The 16,316-nt window shown below is 44.8% G+C and overlaps 1 protein-coding gene across 2 annotated transcripts in view; it reads right to left on the reverse strand.

Moving 5' to 3' along the window:
* The window catches only part of Megf8 (multiple EGF like domains 8), a 249,501-nt gene that overhangs the window by 162,986 nt on the left and 70,199 nt on the right, over nucleotides 1–16,316 (reverse strand). For both annotated transcript variants that reach the window (XM_037413740.2, XM_075879436.1), the window contains exons 11-12: nucleotides 11,952–12,106; nucleotides 9,546–9,759 (exon numbers count right to left, since the gene is read on the reverse strand). In XM_037413740.2, the coding sequence (XP_037269637.1) occupies nucleotides 9,546–9,759; nucleotides 11,952–12,106 (369 nt within the window). The remainder of the gene's footprint in view (nucleotides 1–9,545; nucleotides 9,760–11,951; nucleotides 12,107–16,316) is intronic.

The following is a 16,316-nucleotide window of genomic DNA, read 5'->3' on the forward strand; positions in this document are numbered from 1 at the left end:
CTGCCACGCCACCCTATGTCGTGCCTACAACCCCAATTGCGGCGCCGTATCCCTACGCGAGATCACCAGCTCCATTTTACCGTCGCTCAGACGCTTGGAGGACGCCAGATAATAGGCCCATCTGTTTCGGCTGTGGTATCGCTGGACACGTCGCCCGCCACTGTCGCCGAGATCCCCCTCCAGTCGACGCCGTGGGCCGGCCAATGGCGTCGTCGTCTAGGACGCCATCAAGGTACACAACTGACGGTCCTCGACCCTACGCAAACCATCGGTCACCATCGCCACGACGACGCTCCCTGTCACCTATGCGTCGCCGACCTGCTACGGAAGAGGGAAACTGATCGCTGCAGCTCCGGAGGCAACAGCTGCATACAATTCGAACTGCTTAAGGCCTCCATCTTTCTCGCCGCAAAACGTTATTGACGTCAATGTTGAGGGGACCGCCGCACAAGCACTTATCGACACAGGGGCCGCCGTTTCCATAATATGTGAACCCTTATGCCGCAAGTTGAAAAAGGTGACGACGCCTCTTTCGGGCCTGATGCTCCACACGGCTAACTCGCAATGCATAGAACCTACAGCTGTGTGCACTGCACGTGTCATTATCCAAGGTGAACTTTATGCCATTGAATTTTTTGTGCTGGCATCCTGCTCCCACGAAGTCATTCTTGGATGGGACTTTCTTTTGCGTCATCGGGCCATCATAGATTGCTCACGTGCAGAAGTTGCCCTTACACCGCTGCCAACCTCTTGTTCTGTGGATTCTCTTCCTGAACCTTACAAACTTGTCGTTGTTGCAGACACGGAAATAGCACCGAGAACATCCGCCCTTGTAGCCCTGACCTGTACGGCCGCTCCTGCCGGAACTGTTTTGTTCACTCCGTCTGACGTATTTACCCGCCGCCGTAGCCTACACCTGCCCTTTGCCGTACTCACCGTGGAATCCGGTGCTACCGCAATGCTCGTCGCGAACTCGCTATCGTCGCCAGTTACCTTACTTCGCGGAGAATGTTTGGGTAACATACAAGACGTTGACCTCTTGCGCCCTCTAGAGTTCGCCGAACACGCACCTCATCTCCAGCTCAATGCTATGACGCCACCTGTGGCCACAGTGCCCGCGCCAGACTCATTCCAGCCCTCTGTTGCCGCTGAGCTATCGCCGACACAAAGAAGCGAACTCTTGTCCCTTCTTCGAGAGTTCCGTTCTGTCTTCGATTGCGCTCAACCATCTTTGGGTCGCACAGCGAACATCACGCACCACATTGACACCGGTACTCATGCTCCCTTACGCCAACGACCATATCGAGTTTCAGCGGAAGAGCGCCGTATTATCAACGAACAAGTCGACGATATGCTCAAGCGTGGTGTCATCCAGCCATCGCAGAGCCCTTGGTCGTCCCCTGTTGTACTTGTGCGCAAAAAGGATGGGTCTATCCGATTTTGTGTCGACTACCGCCGGCTCAATAAGATAACTCGGAAGGATGTGTACCCGTTGCCACGCATTGACGACGCTCTCGATTGCTTGCAAGGGGCAGAATATTTCTCCTCCTTAGATTTACGCTCAGGATATTGGCAAGTTCCAATGGCTGATCCTGACCGATCGAAGACTGCATTTGTAACACCTGATGGGCTGTATGAGTTTAACGTCATGCCGTTTGGACTCTGCAACGCCCCAGCTACCTTCGAACGGATGATGGACACCATCCTTCGCGGCTACAAGTGGAACACGTGCCTTTGCTACCTAGACGATATCGTCGTTTTTTCTCGCGACTTTTCCACTCACCTTGTTCGTCTTCGTGCTATTCTCACGTGTCTCACCTCTGCTGGCCTTCAACTTAACATCAAGAAGTGCCATTTTGCCGCACGTCAGCTCACCATACTGGGTCACGTCGTCTGCAAAGAGGGTGTTCTCCCGGATCCGGCGAAACTCCGCGCCGTGGCCGACTATCCGAAGCCCAATTCCATCAAGACGCTTCGAAGTTTTATCGGCCTGTGCTCATACTTTCGTCGATTTGTGCGCAACTTCTCTTCCATCATCGCGCCTCTTACCAACCTGTTGACAACTTCCAAAGGCATTTCGGCTTGGTCAAAAGAGTGCGACGAATCCTTCACCGCGCTTCGGCGGTTATTATTATCACCTCCAATTCTACGACATTTTGACCCTGATGCGCCTACGGAGGTCCACACCGACGCCAGTGGTGTCGGTCTTGGTGCTGTATTGGCTCAACGAAAACCAGGGCACCAAGAATACGTGGTCGCTTACGCGAGTCGAACCCTCAAGAAAGCCGAGTGTAATTATTCTGTCACGGAGAAAGAGTGCCTCGCAATTGTCTGGGCTTTGACGAAGTTCCGCCCATACCTTTCTGGCCGCCCTTTCGAAGTCGTTACGGACCACCACGCTCTATGCTGGCTATCATCGCTCAAAGACCCGTCGGGGCGCCTTGGTCGTTGGGCGCTTCGCCTACAGGAATACGACATTCGTGTTGTATACCGATCCGGCCGCAAGCACTCCGACGCTGATGCGCTATCCCGCTCGCCGCTACTGGCTGACCCAGCCTCCTCGTCACCTTCTTCAGCTGTCATAACACCAATCGACTTCACAGACATGGCATCGGAACAACGCAAAGATGTGTGGATTTCCCAACTCCTCGCCTTTTTGACTGATCCGTTAGCTAATTTAGTGTCAAGAACTATCCGCCGTCAAGCCACACATTTTGCTATTCGAGACGACCTACTCTATCGGCGGAATTACACGTCTGAAGGTAGGAAGTGGCTGTTAGTGATACCCAGCCACATGCGCTCGGAAATCTGTACTGCTTTCCACAACGACCCGCAAAGCGCTCACGCTGGCGCTCTCAAAACGTACAACCGTCTACGTCAGCGGTACTACTGGCGCGGCATGTACACATTTGTCCGCAAGTACGTACGTGCTTGTACTGCATGCCAGCGACGTAAAGTCCCACCTCAACGCCCTGCCGGTACACTTCAGCCTCTGCCTTGTCCAGCGCGTCCGTTTGACCGCATCGGTATCGACTTATACGGACCACTTCCCACGTCGTCTTCTGGAAATAGGTGGATAATTGTCGGCGTGGACCACCTCACGCGTTACGCGGAGACAGCAGCACTACCCGCAGCAACCGCGAGGGAAGTTGCGTTTTTCATCTTGCGCAACTTTGTTCTTCGCCATGGTGCTCCCCGCGAACTTTTGAGCGACCGGGGGCGTGTTTTCTTGTCTGACGCCATTCAAGCGTTGCTCGCTCAGTGCAACATGGTTCATCGCCTGACGACAGCATATCACCCGCAGACGAATGGCCTCACAGAACGATTTAATCGCACTCTCGGTGATATGTTGACGATGTACACAGCTTCAGACCAGACTAATTGGGACACTGTCCTTCCATTCGTCACGTATGCGTATAACACCGCTACGCACGCGACAACAGGATTCTCTCCTTTCTTTCTGTTGTACGGACGCGAACCATCGTGCACGCTGGACACTATCCTCCCATACACGCCCGACTCCTCTGAGTACACTGCAATTTCTGATGTTGCCAGGTACGCAGAAGATTGCAGACGATTGGCCCGTTCTCTGACAACCGAGGACCAAGGCCACCAGAATCTACGGCTTGACACCGGCCGACATCTCTCTACTTTCACAACTGGTGCTCTCGTTTGGCTCTGGGTTCCACCGAGCACTCCTGGCCTTTCGTCGAAATTACTGGCACGATACCACGGGCCCTACCGCATTCTCGCCCGTACGTCACCCGTCAATTATGAGATTGAGCCATTGACACAGTCTCATGACTTACGCCGTCGTGGCCGAGAAATTGTGCATGTGAGTCGCCTGAAGCCGTATTACGACCCCGCTATAGTGACTACGCCTTAAGTCGCCAGGTTGGCTACGCTATTCACCGGGGGCCAATGTAGGGAACTATGCGAACGACGACGAAGCAGCATGAAACGGCAAGCCACAGCGTTGGTGCACGCGCGACCCGAGCTTGCGTTTGTTTTTGTGTTTTCGGCCTGTTGGCGTTCCTCGCTCTTCTGGCGTTCCTCGGCCTTCCAGTAGGTCTGTACGTGAATAAACTGCGTGACAATAAAAAAAAAGAACCACCGGACGTTACTATGGGTAATGACGTGAGTGGTTCAAAAGTTCTTCGCCTGGTTAAACTGGACCGTTCATGCCATCTAGCGGGTCCCAGTTGAACCAAGCATGCCTGCCAACTTGAAGGCCATAACAGAAAGTTGTTCAAAGGTAGCTGTTTCTACTGTGGCTCCCACTACTTTCGTTCTGCTGCTACGAGAGTCGGCGGCCGCGCAGTAATGCCGGGCAACGTTAACCATGGCAACAGTGACGTAAAAATTTCCACTTGAGGCAGGTAGTTTGAAGTGTGCTAACGCAAATGCGGACCACTAAACGTAATTACGATTCAAAATAAACACTTTCTTGGCACAAAAGTAACACTACGACGTTTCTGGACTGACATTTCTGCAATCAGCATCAATTTACTATTAGCCTTTAGTGTCTCTCTAAATATATTTCGAAAGCAACTTCCAAAAAAGCTGGCACGACACAAAAAAATTTGGCAGATCCCATGTACTTTAACAATTTATGTTATGAGAAACATGGGGATGGAAGGTGACTGTGCTCAAATTTTATTGAGAAAAACATTATGAAGTAACATTAAATATATGCACAAATATTGTGCCCACCAACACACACTGAACAGTCACATATTTTTCACATAACCAGTTGTTTACAGTTGCGTAATGATACCAAAAGCATAGCAGCACCAAAAGCACTGAGCTTATCATTAGTGCTTGTGCTCGAGAGGATGGTAGACCTGGACACGGCTACACAAATCAGCTTCCGTGGATGGGGCTCATCTACAGTTGACATCAAGGCCGACCTGACGGTTGTATCATAGGAGTACATATGTAATGTTTTAAAATTGGATAGCCAGCACTGCCACCGCAATTGATTTTCCATGAACATTAGATCTATTCGAAAAGAAGTTTCGAAACCTGGCATGACTCTGCGGTAGAACACTTGATTGGCACACAAAATGCTTGGGTTCGATTCCTGGTGGAATCCTGACATTTATTCGTTGCATTTGTTGCGTCAACTCTGCCGATGTCAATTTTTGCAGCGAAAGCTGTAATGAGATCACAGCAAGGGTCGCTTTTAGTGCCGTAGTTGTCTGCCACTGTTGGTGTCCGTAACCAATATCGCACAAAATAAGAGGAGAAAAAAAAGACAACTAAGTAAATGAAAAATACTAAAGACACAATGGGATTTGAACCCAGATTCTCTGCATGCCAGCCCAGTATTCTACCACTTAATCACACCAATACTTGAAACTCCATTGCAAACTGACCCTATGCAGGCTACATGTTGGGAAAGAAATCGCGTTTGTAGCGTAGCGCTAGTGGCAACCAGCCGGCTGGAGAAAAAAGATGACGAGTGCTGATGGCTGGTGGCGCAAGGAGCCTAGAATGTTCATAGGCTTCTAGCTGGCTGGACACCACGGCTGCTGCTCTACTTCGGCAGCTCGCTTCCTCCTGTACAACTCGTCTTTTCACTTAACCTGCGATGACGGCACATCTACGCCAGACGTCGTCACGTTGCCACACGTTAATATGAGTAATAAAGTATTTTATAACAATAAAGGAACAGGTGTCACAAGGTGCCAATAGTGTAACGAGTGGGTTGTCAAATGCTCTAACCCCTTACAAGAGCTTCAGGCACAATTCCTAATTGTCGTCAGACAGAGCACTTATAATTACACAAAATTTCTTGCAAGTGTGTAGCAGGTACCACACTTCTCTGAGAGAGAGAGAAATAAAATGTATTTGCATCGGTCGAGAATGACGGAAAAGGAGGCTTTAGCCTCAGCCCCCCATTCATCCCCCTAGCCGTTGGCCGGAATCCCATGGGACTCAGCATAAAACAGCGCAAGACCGATGAATGAATGACGAAGGTTGGCATAGCGAATACTTCTCTAATTCACGAAAAAAATGCCAGGCTTGCGCGGAATGCACAACACAGTCAATGCGATAGCTGGAAAAGCGGCCCTTCAGAGCCTTTTCTAAACATTCTTCAGGTAACTGTTACACGCACACTTGCAGCGTACCTACTACACCACAAATCATAACCTTTTGTAGTAGAGAGACATTCACTATGCCATCCTTCCCCATTCTTCGGAGAAACATGGTACCCCCCATACATACTTGCAAGAAATCTTGCGCAATTTTTTGATGCTGTGGCTGACAATGACGAAGAATTATGTCTGAAGTTTTTGTAATTGGTTGGAGCATTCGATGACCCGTTCATTATGAAATTCGCATTGTGTGATGCCTTGCTATTTCTTTGCTGTTTAAAAATGCTTTATTACACACATTAATGCAATTTCATTTCCGACATGAAGCCAGCCTAGGGTCAGTTTCCAATAGAGTTTTACGCACCGGCATAGCTCAGTGGTAGAATACTGGGCTGGCACGCAGGGGACCCATGTTCGAATCCCAGTCTGTCTTTGGTTTTATTTATTTTGTTGTTTTCATTTTCACACGATAGTGATCCCAGATGGCAGCAGAGGACAACAATGGTGGTGCACACGACTCTTGTTGTTATCTCATAGCAGCTTTCACTGTAAAATTGATTAATTTATGGCACAATGGGTACCCTGCAAGTGTGTTTGTAGCAGTTACCCAAAGAGTATTTTAAAAAAGCTCTAGAATGGCTGCTCTTCCAGCTTTCACTGTGACTGTGCTGCGTATTCCACACAGGCCTGGTATTTTTTAAATGCGAAGCATTTCTTAGCGAACTTTGGCGACTTTGAACGTATCTGTCTATCTATCTATCTATCTATCTAGCCGCCTGCGACATTTAGCTCTCCTGGCCATTCCAATGATGAGATCTATACCAAAATTTTTATGGCATAATATGATTGTATGACAAGAATAGGTTACTAGTCATAACATGAAAATCATGACATGTATGTCATGAGTGTCATAATTTACATGTCATGGTCTTGCTGCTCTTGTGGTGGTTCCGTTCACATGACATACATACTGCAAAACTGGTATGGTATGACATGACTGCATGACGAACATAAGTAGCAAGCTCTAACATGGAAATGACCTGCATGTCATGTAAGTCATGACTACATGCCATACGCTCATGGTGTGCTCGCGGTTGTTTTGCTAGCTTTACATATACCAAATTTGGTATTATATGACATGAATGGATGACAAAAGTATATGACTGGTACAAACGCCATAATCATGACATTTTTATCATGTAAGAACATGACTACATGCCATGCTCATGATCAGCCCGCGGCCGTTTCGCTAGCTTCCCATATTTTGGATTTGATATTACGTGTGTGAACGAACGACGAAGGTAAATGACACGTCGAAACATGACAATTATGACTTGCATGTCATATAAAATATGATTACATGCTACGCTTACAATGAGCCCGCGACCGTTTCGCTAGCTTCACATATACCAAACTCGGTATTACGCGACGTGAATGGACGACGAAAGTATATGACTGGGGCAAACATGATAATCATGATATGCGTGCCATGTAAAACATGACTACATGCTACGCTCATAGCGTGCTCACGGCTGTTTCACTAGCTTCACATATAAGAAATTCAGTATCATGTGGCAGAGTAGATGGCGAAGGTAAATGGCTCATGCAAAGATGATAGTCATGACATGCGTATCATGTAAGAACATGACTACATACCACGCTCATCATGCCCTCACGGACATTTTGCTAGCTTCACATATACCAAATTTGGTATTACGCGACCTGAATGGACGACGAAGGTGAATGACACGTCCAAACATGATAATCATGACATGCGTGTCATGTAAAACATGACTACATGCTACGTTCATTATGAGCTCACGGCCATTTCGCTAGCTTCACATGTACTAAATATATCGTAACATGAATAGATGACGAAAGCAACTGGCACGCCCAACAAGCCAATCATGACATGTGTATCATGTAAAACATGACTACACGCTACGCTCATAGCAAGTTCCCAGCCGTTTCGCTAGCTTCTGTTGCATCTCCGGGTCCTGCGGGTCTCAGTTTGGTAGTGGGCCCCCATCCTAGGACCCATCGTCGAACTATGTTCATTTCATAGAGATTTGAAAAAAAGAAATTAAGAATATGACATTTCTGAAAAAAATTGCACAATATTGTATAGTTACATGGCAACTGGCCTTTTTTTTTTTTTTATCTAGACGCTCTATTTAGAAAGGGCGGGAGTCCTAAGTAACACCAGAAAGGGGGTGTGGTCATGACTTTTTTGTTTCTACTAGAAGAAAACCTTTTCATAGCATAAATACTACTAATAGATGGTCACAACGGTGTCACTCATTTGTCCTAAATGGTGATAGGAGGTGGGCTACAGGCACTGAGGTGTGGGGGGGGGGGGGATGCTGACATAGTTTTGGGGGGCAGGCAATCGCCCCTACCGCCCCCTCTCTGGGTTGGCCACTGAGTGCACCGAACAGGGGAACATGTTACGCTAACAAAGAACCCCCACTACACATGCCACTTGATAGTTTTCGCTAAAGGACAGTAGTGAAAGTGCTCATATTTACAACCCAGAGGAGATTATGGCCTCATCAAAGAGCCTTTCTTAGAAAAGTGCACAAAAGAAACATGCTTGGGTGCATCTATGTGTGCTGTGAACCTTTCATTTTCTTGGTATGCCTGGCGCTGCTAGGTGCTGCTAAGAAAATCACGTTGTGAACTCAGCACTCGGCCTATTTTTCATGCAAAAGCTGACATGGGCATCAAATTCTTGCTTTCAAGACTACTTTGAGCAGTTCAGCGCAATATTTACAATTTTTGTTCTTTCGGAGCAGTTTGGCACCGGAAAACGGAATCATATAAAGAAATGTGCAATGTGCGCAGCTGTCTTCCTCTGCTTATTATTACTACTAGTATTTTTTAGACTTATATTCAGTACCTTTCTAGCATCAAAAAAAAAAACGAGCAGAAAATAAAAAAAAGATGATTTCCAAAGCCAAGCAATGGCTTTCTGGTAGATTTGCTGTGGTATGCTAACACCTATTGATCAGCTCCACTGGCTGCAAAGAGCGTACATGTTGAAGTCCACTTGATACATCACACAATTATCTGATATTATATCATTCTGCAAGCCCCCATCAGCGATACCATCAGATATCCTATGGCCAAGGTCTCATAGAGTGTAATCCATGCTTTAAAGCACTTTACATAAACCTTATTTTCACGTGCCAGAACTTCAGCATAGCATACCATGTGCAACAGAAATAGGCTGCATTCAGTCTATGCAGAATGCCAGTTCTGCTAACTATTTCAGTGCCTGAAGTGGGCTGTATAGGCCATACAAATACTGTCACATTCGGAGAGCATGTCAGCAGTGGCATATCACCTTGCAAAAAAAAAAAAAAAACAAATACGGCAGATATGGATTCACAGTCTCTACTGGTAGCAGGAAGCACAAAATAGAAGGAAAAGAAAGGAACTCACGTCTTAACACATGCCATGGTACCATCGCCTTTGAAGCCTCGGTTGCACTGACATCGATAGCTGTGGGAAGTGTCATAGCATGTTGCATCTGGATGGCAGCGTGCCAGCTTGAGCTTGCACTCATTCACATTGGGGCACTGGGCGTAAGACCATGACGCTTCTCGGGGACCCCCCAGTGAAGGAAATTGCTTGCGTACGCGTTCTGAACAGGTGCCTGCGCAAATGTTCAACCAGATTTCAGCACCACTGAATAGAAAGAGGCCTGCCACTGCTACTTCCATAAAAATGCAACACCCAAGCCAATGCAACCAGGGTGATGTCAGCACTGTGCAGATACACAATATGCATAACTTCAAAGAAAGATAACCATAAAAAAATATATGATTATGGCAGACAAGTATTTACAGTCTCTACAGCTAGCAGCAAGAAAGAGAGAAAAGCTAAAGAAGTAGACTCATGCCTGGACGTTACCTGCAACAATGTTTTATATTTATGACTATTTAATCAAATAACATTACAGTAAAATCTCGGTAGAACGAACACCCCTTTAACAAACTTTTCATATTAACAAACTTTTAAAAAATCCCACGCCGACTGCTAATAGTTTCAATGTAAAATTATTTCACTACTACGTACTTCAGAATACCGAACTTTTCAGAATAATGAGTGCTAATTTAGTTCCACGTTATATTAACAATGCCTCAGTACTACGAAGTCATGTTCTAAAATCCGTCATGACCACTGGAGCAGACACAGAGAACGAACGCCTTGCTTTTCAGAAGACTCACGACGGTGTGGAGGAGAAAAAAGAAATAAATGAAAGGACAACTTCCTTTTCTTTTTTTTTTATTGAAACACCGATGCTGCAGGTTTACAAGCGCAGAGGCGAGGGGCGAGGACAACACGGGAGGGCAAAGTCAGCGAGGCAGAGGGGAGAGTGGGAGTTGCGGAGCAGGAAGCATGGGCGCAGAAAACCTGAGACAGTGAGGGAGCAGAAAACGAAACGCACAGAATTTTCTTTTTTAGCTCTTTCTTTTCTTCATAAGAGGCAATGACAGTGGCGACGAGTTTTTCTTATCTTTGTCACTTCTACATGTGATCTAGGAGGCCAAAGGGGTATAGGTGTTCTCTGAGGAGACCTTGTCAGTTGTGTTCATCTTTTCAGTGATTAGTTATCGCGTCTGCAAAGCAAGTCGACGTTAGTGCTGTGGCGCTACTACAATGAGTTCATCTCTGCTTACGACGAAGAAGGGAAAGCAGTTTCCGCTTAGGAGAAAGTGGAGAATGTGGATGAGCTGGAGGCCTTCGCGCTGCAAAGACTGTGCTGCATCCGTCAAAAAAATAATAATAAATAAAAAAACACAGACTTCTTTAAGAAAACGTACATTTTTTGGTTTTCACTTGCGCATTTGTTTTTATTGTGAAAAATGAGTTCAATCAACTACCGTTGGAAAGGTAAGTCGTTTTGGTCAGTGCGAAATAAGTATTTGTGGTTAATTTTTGGGCTTTCACTATAACGACCTTTCAAAATAACGTCTGCTGTCTTATCTGTGAACCACAGCAGGGTTCACAAGCGTTGCGAGTGTAGAGACATCACAGCTGATAAGCACACAGCGAGCTAAGGTCACCAGACTGCCCGCGCCAACGATTGCTTCCTGCGAACCCCCCCCCCCCCCCGTCTTTTTTAGCCTACCCTTTCTTTTTTTCTTCACTCTAACTGTCCATTCATTCCCCATTTCCCCATGAGTGCATAGATAACAAGCAGATACCACTGTTGTGGTTAAATGGTTGCGAGAAAAGATAGAAAGATAGTCGCAAAGCGTTTTTAGGGTATGCACGGGTGGCCCGGGGACAGCTTACAGAAGATAGCACCATCAACCACCGAAGATGAGTAATGTGCAACAAAGAAGCTGTTTTCAAACAATGTACGCGTATGTAAATTGCGAAAGGCTAAGTGACCTAACTTTTTTTTTTTTTTTGCATCACCGCATTTTTTTTCTTCTCCTGAAAAAGTTTTCATAAAATTTACACCGCGTAATTCACGCACTCCCAACTTTGCTCCCATTTTTCGAGAAAAAAAGTGCGTTCATTACGTGAGTAAATACGGTATATGCTTCAAGCTCATGTGTTCTTCGTCGACTCTCGAACTTCTGGTGCACAACTTCAGAAATGCTGCACATATTATGCATGATGCCTTTCATTTTTCAATTTTCAACAGTCAACAACCAAGCCATGCTCTGGATATCAATATGTTGTATTTGAAACTGTCATGGGTGAATGTAAGTGTTGCATATTAAGTAAGTGGATATACTGCTTCCTCTTTTAACCAAGTAGTACAGGTGCATTCAGTGACACACTCAGCTTTATTACTCCACTTTAACCAGTAAAATGAAGACAAAAGCTCACCGAGGTAAGGTCCAGAGAAATCTCCCTCCACACAAACCCCATTGTTGGGATTGTAGTCATTTCCACACCAACCGCACCCCAGCTTCTGCAGGCAGCTAGCACATTCTTTAAATGCTGAGCAATTTGGACACTGTGCTCCTGGAAATGTCGCTCCTCTGCAAGGACAATGCAATAAAGATGGAACTCATTTGCCCATACAAAAAAATGCACATAATCAAAAGACTAAGTAATGATGTCAGCTATTTATAAGGCACATAATAAGATGCACTAACAGTAAGTACATGTCTCTATCATTGGACGGTCTGACCTATGAAGTTTGAATTTATTGCCTTAGTCTTCCGTTCTAGCAGTAGCAAAACTTCATTTTAGTAGGCTTGTGCGAATAGTGAATTTTTGTTTCGAAGCGAATATTAATTTTGGTCAAATAATTTCGAAACGAATTCCAATAGTATATATGACATATTGGAAAAAATGGGCATATTTATCATGACTCAACTAACCTGCACAATATCTTTTTTTAATTGAAATAGAGCATGTATACAAATGCCTTTTTTTTTTATTCAAAGGAAGTCAAACAATTTTGAGTAGTAGCAGGATTTCCCTTTTGGTAAGATGCGAGTGATAACCTGGGAATTACACAACACTTTAAAATTTATTATACATATAGCATATAAGCCGTCATAACAAGCTCTTAAGCTTAATAAAATGAAAAATTGATTTTAGCATAATAGTTTCATTTAAAGAGGCTCTGCAACACTTTTTCAAATAGTCATGAAATGTGTTCACTAAAAAAGCCTATTACCTCACAAATTCACAGCTGCAAACATTTTTAAAATCTGTCCAGTACGAGTGGAGTTGCAAAAAATTGTTGCACGCTGCTCTCTCTTCTCGTCCTGACGAAAGCGCGGGGGGAAAAGATCACGTGTGTCTCATGACCTTCGGCACTTTTTCTCTCGTTCGTTTAATAGCGGCTTTTTCAGTGCAAATGCACACATACGCGTGGACAAGTGGCAGTCCCAGGAATGACCAAGCACGCCATGCCCATGCCTGATACGATGGTTGTGACGAGGAATTTTTGAGCTTGTGGCGTCATTTTCTGAGAGAAGAGAACAATTTTAGCTCATTTTGAAATTTATTGTGAATCGCCGGCCACGTGCTGCGCTATAACATTTGGCTTGCATTTTCTTGGTAACCTCGACTACCGAATGGCAGCGTTTTCTGACCATGCTCAAAAAGTGTTGCAGGGAGCCTTTTTAAATTTGAAAGGGGCTTCCCGGCAGGGCGAATTTCTTTTGTAGAAATGCTTTCATGGTTTAGCACTCTTACACTGTAGTGAAACCACTTTTACAGGCAGTTACATGCGGACTAATTTACACCTATTCGTTCATTGCGAATACTTTGAAATTTTCAATAATTTAAACTTAAATCAAAGCAAATTTGAATACTCTACTATTTGTTCAAATATTTGAACTATTCGAATATTTGCATAAGCCTACATTTTAGTATTCAAATCACAGATAGACATGCTTAATTATGAAGACATGCCTTTAGAATTTGGGAGCGATAGTAATATCCTGTCCCTAGTGCGTACTTCAAGCACTTAGTGCATGAAACCTTTTAGAACTTGCTATGCACCCACCACACGACCTTAAGGGAATATGTGCAGTAGCGTGTGTGCCTTTTGTAGTGGGTAACCGGCTCGACACCACTAAGTCATTAGGATAATCACATGTACTAATGCCCAATGGCAGTGGATGCTTGAATATAACACGCATTATTACTACGATTTTTTATGTAGTATTGTTAAGCATGTCTACAGGACACGTGCGTTTGAAAAGCATGAAAGTTATTTTAGCTGTATTCACATATTCTACCACTGAGTTACGTCGGTGCATGCGTGGCTGTGTGATAGAACATCCACTTGCCACGCAAACGACCCGGGTTCGATCCCCACTCAGAGCTAAATGACCTGGATTTGATCCCCACTCTGAACCAGGATATCTTTTTTTTTTGCACTGTTCTCGATTTTTTGATCAAGCACATAAGATGATGCTTTTTTACTCACAACCAACAACGCCAACACCGACGCTGAAATTTCTGCTAAACCAGCTCTTTAACCCTATCACGCTCATACTAAGTGCACTCTCCCTGCCACTCAGAAACAAGTAAAAGACTTATCAGCCAGTCAAATCGAGCTGTGCTTCATCTATTGCCAGCCACCGCAAAACATACCGTGATTCACTTTGCGGAGCTGGCATCAGTTCAGACCAGCCAAAGCCACCCAGCAGAGCGTTCGTGTTAAGCATGCTGTGCAGGAGAATTGGTTCTTGTTCACATGACAAAAATTGTCAAGAATACCATCACACCTTGATTATACTGAACCCAGCCACAGAGAAGGATTATTTATACAGGAAATTCTTGAGACTCACAACTAGGTTTAGGCGAATATTCGAACGAATATTAAAGTATTCAAATTCGCTTTGACTTGAATTTAAATTGTTGAAAATTTTGATGTATTGGAAATGAATGAATAAATGTATACTAACCGGCATGCAACTTTCTGTAAAGATGGTTTCACTGCAGGTGCGCAAAACAGCGAAAGCACCTTAGCAGGAGAAAGGCACCCTGCCACAAAGCTTTACTTCAAAATTAAATGAACAGCACACCCTCACACTGGTTCGTCATTTTTAAATTTTAAAAGCTTCTTATATCAGCTTATCTGCTCTAAGTGTAATCGGCAGATTATCGTTCGCATTCTAAAGGAAGTCAAATCCTGCTATTATTCAAAGTTGTTTAATCTTTCTTTGAACCAAAAAAAAATGGCATTTGCACAGGCCTTGCCTCAATTATTTTAAAAATACTGTGCAGGTTTGTTAGGTAATAATGAATATGCCAATTTTTTACAGCGAAAGCTGTTATGAGAACACAATTCGGGTCATGCTCAGTTCCATGTTGTCCTGCCGCCGCCCATAACCACATTACGCGAAATTAGAAAAAAAACCTTGCACCAATGACACAATCGGGCTTGAACCCGGATCCGCTGGGTGCCAGCCCAGTATTCTACCACTGAGCTACTCCGATCCTTTTTTTTCTTTGATGAATGGAATTATCACCAGTAAAGTACACACAACATACTTCATCAGAAGTCAGGCAAACACACATAAGCGTCAAGAATGGGAAGCCACTCTGGAACGGGGTCAAAAGTTTTCGACAACACTACGCACTTGATCAGCTGCTTCTCGGAAGACAGATCTCGTCGACCGTGGTGGCTCGGCGTGTTTATTAATCATGCGACTTTTCCATAATGGATAAAGTCCCAACAACATAAACAGGTCGTAAGGAGTATTATGAGTCAGACTCTTTTTGAACGGAAGGAACCTAATACCATGAGCTGTGATTGGAAGTTCTTTTCTTAACGTTCTTTTTAGAATGTCCCAAAATTAAAAAGCGTCACGACAATGAATAAAACAATGCTCTATGTTCTCAGGTTGGTTGCAGAGTCTACAATTCACTATCCAGGGTACGTATATGGATTTTTCATTCAGCCACGTTTTCACTGGCAGCGTGGAATGGTGCAGTTTAAAGAAAAATGTTTTCGCTGAAGGAGATATACACATTCTACGTACACGAAATAATACATCGTGACTAGGCAGAAGCGAATATGGCTTTCGATAAACAGGTTCGGGGAAAAGGTTATTCACAAGTGCAGTGGTTAAATTTGTTCTGTCAATAGTATACAAATACTCTAAGGTAAACCTGGCTTTCAAAAAACTGGCAGTATCAACAATTTCTTTTAGGAATCCCCGCAACGGCAATTCCTTAGCAACGCTTGTTGTGACATGAATAAAAGGAAGATGGTAACATAGACGGTTACGAAGAACCGCTCATAGAAATGGGTGGCACACATCCTTGAGGTAAAAAAATCGCTACACCAACTGTCGCACGAACAAATGCACAAGGCCGAGGCCACCCTTTTCAAGTGGAAGAAAAAGATTGTGTCTCTTCTCATGGGTTCCCAGGAAGAGCTCCAAATAAAGCAGGCAAATATCCTATGAAAGGCTTGAATGTGCACCCGAGAGCAATGCAACACCTGCAGAATATAAATAAGCTTTGATACAAGAAATGTAATGCACGCTTTCGCTCTGGCAAAAATGGAAAGCTCTCGTCCGTGCCATGTTGCCACCTTTCGGCGGATCGTAGTTATCGCAGAGGTCCAGTGTGGGCCGCTGTTACGATGGTTATCGAAAGGCACACCAAGGTATTTCATAGGAGTCGCATTCCAATGAATATTTGCGAAGACCGAAGGAGTTTGGGCCCACATGCCTAGCCAGAATCCACTACTTTGATCAAAATTTATGCTGGCGC

Source organism: Rhipicephalus microplus, chromosome X (genome assembly GCF_043290135.1).
Source record: "Rhipicephalus microplus isolate Deutch F79 chromosome X, USDA_Rmic, whole genome shotgun sequence".
NCBI lineage: Eukaryota > Metazoa > Arthropoda > Arachnida > Ixodida > Ixodidae > Rhipicephalus > Rhipicephalus microplus.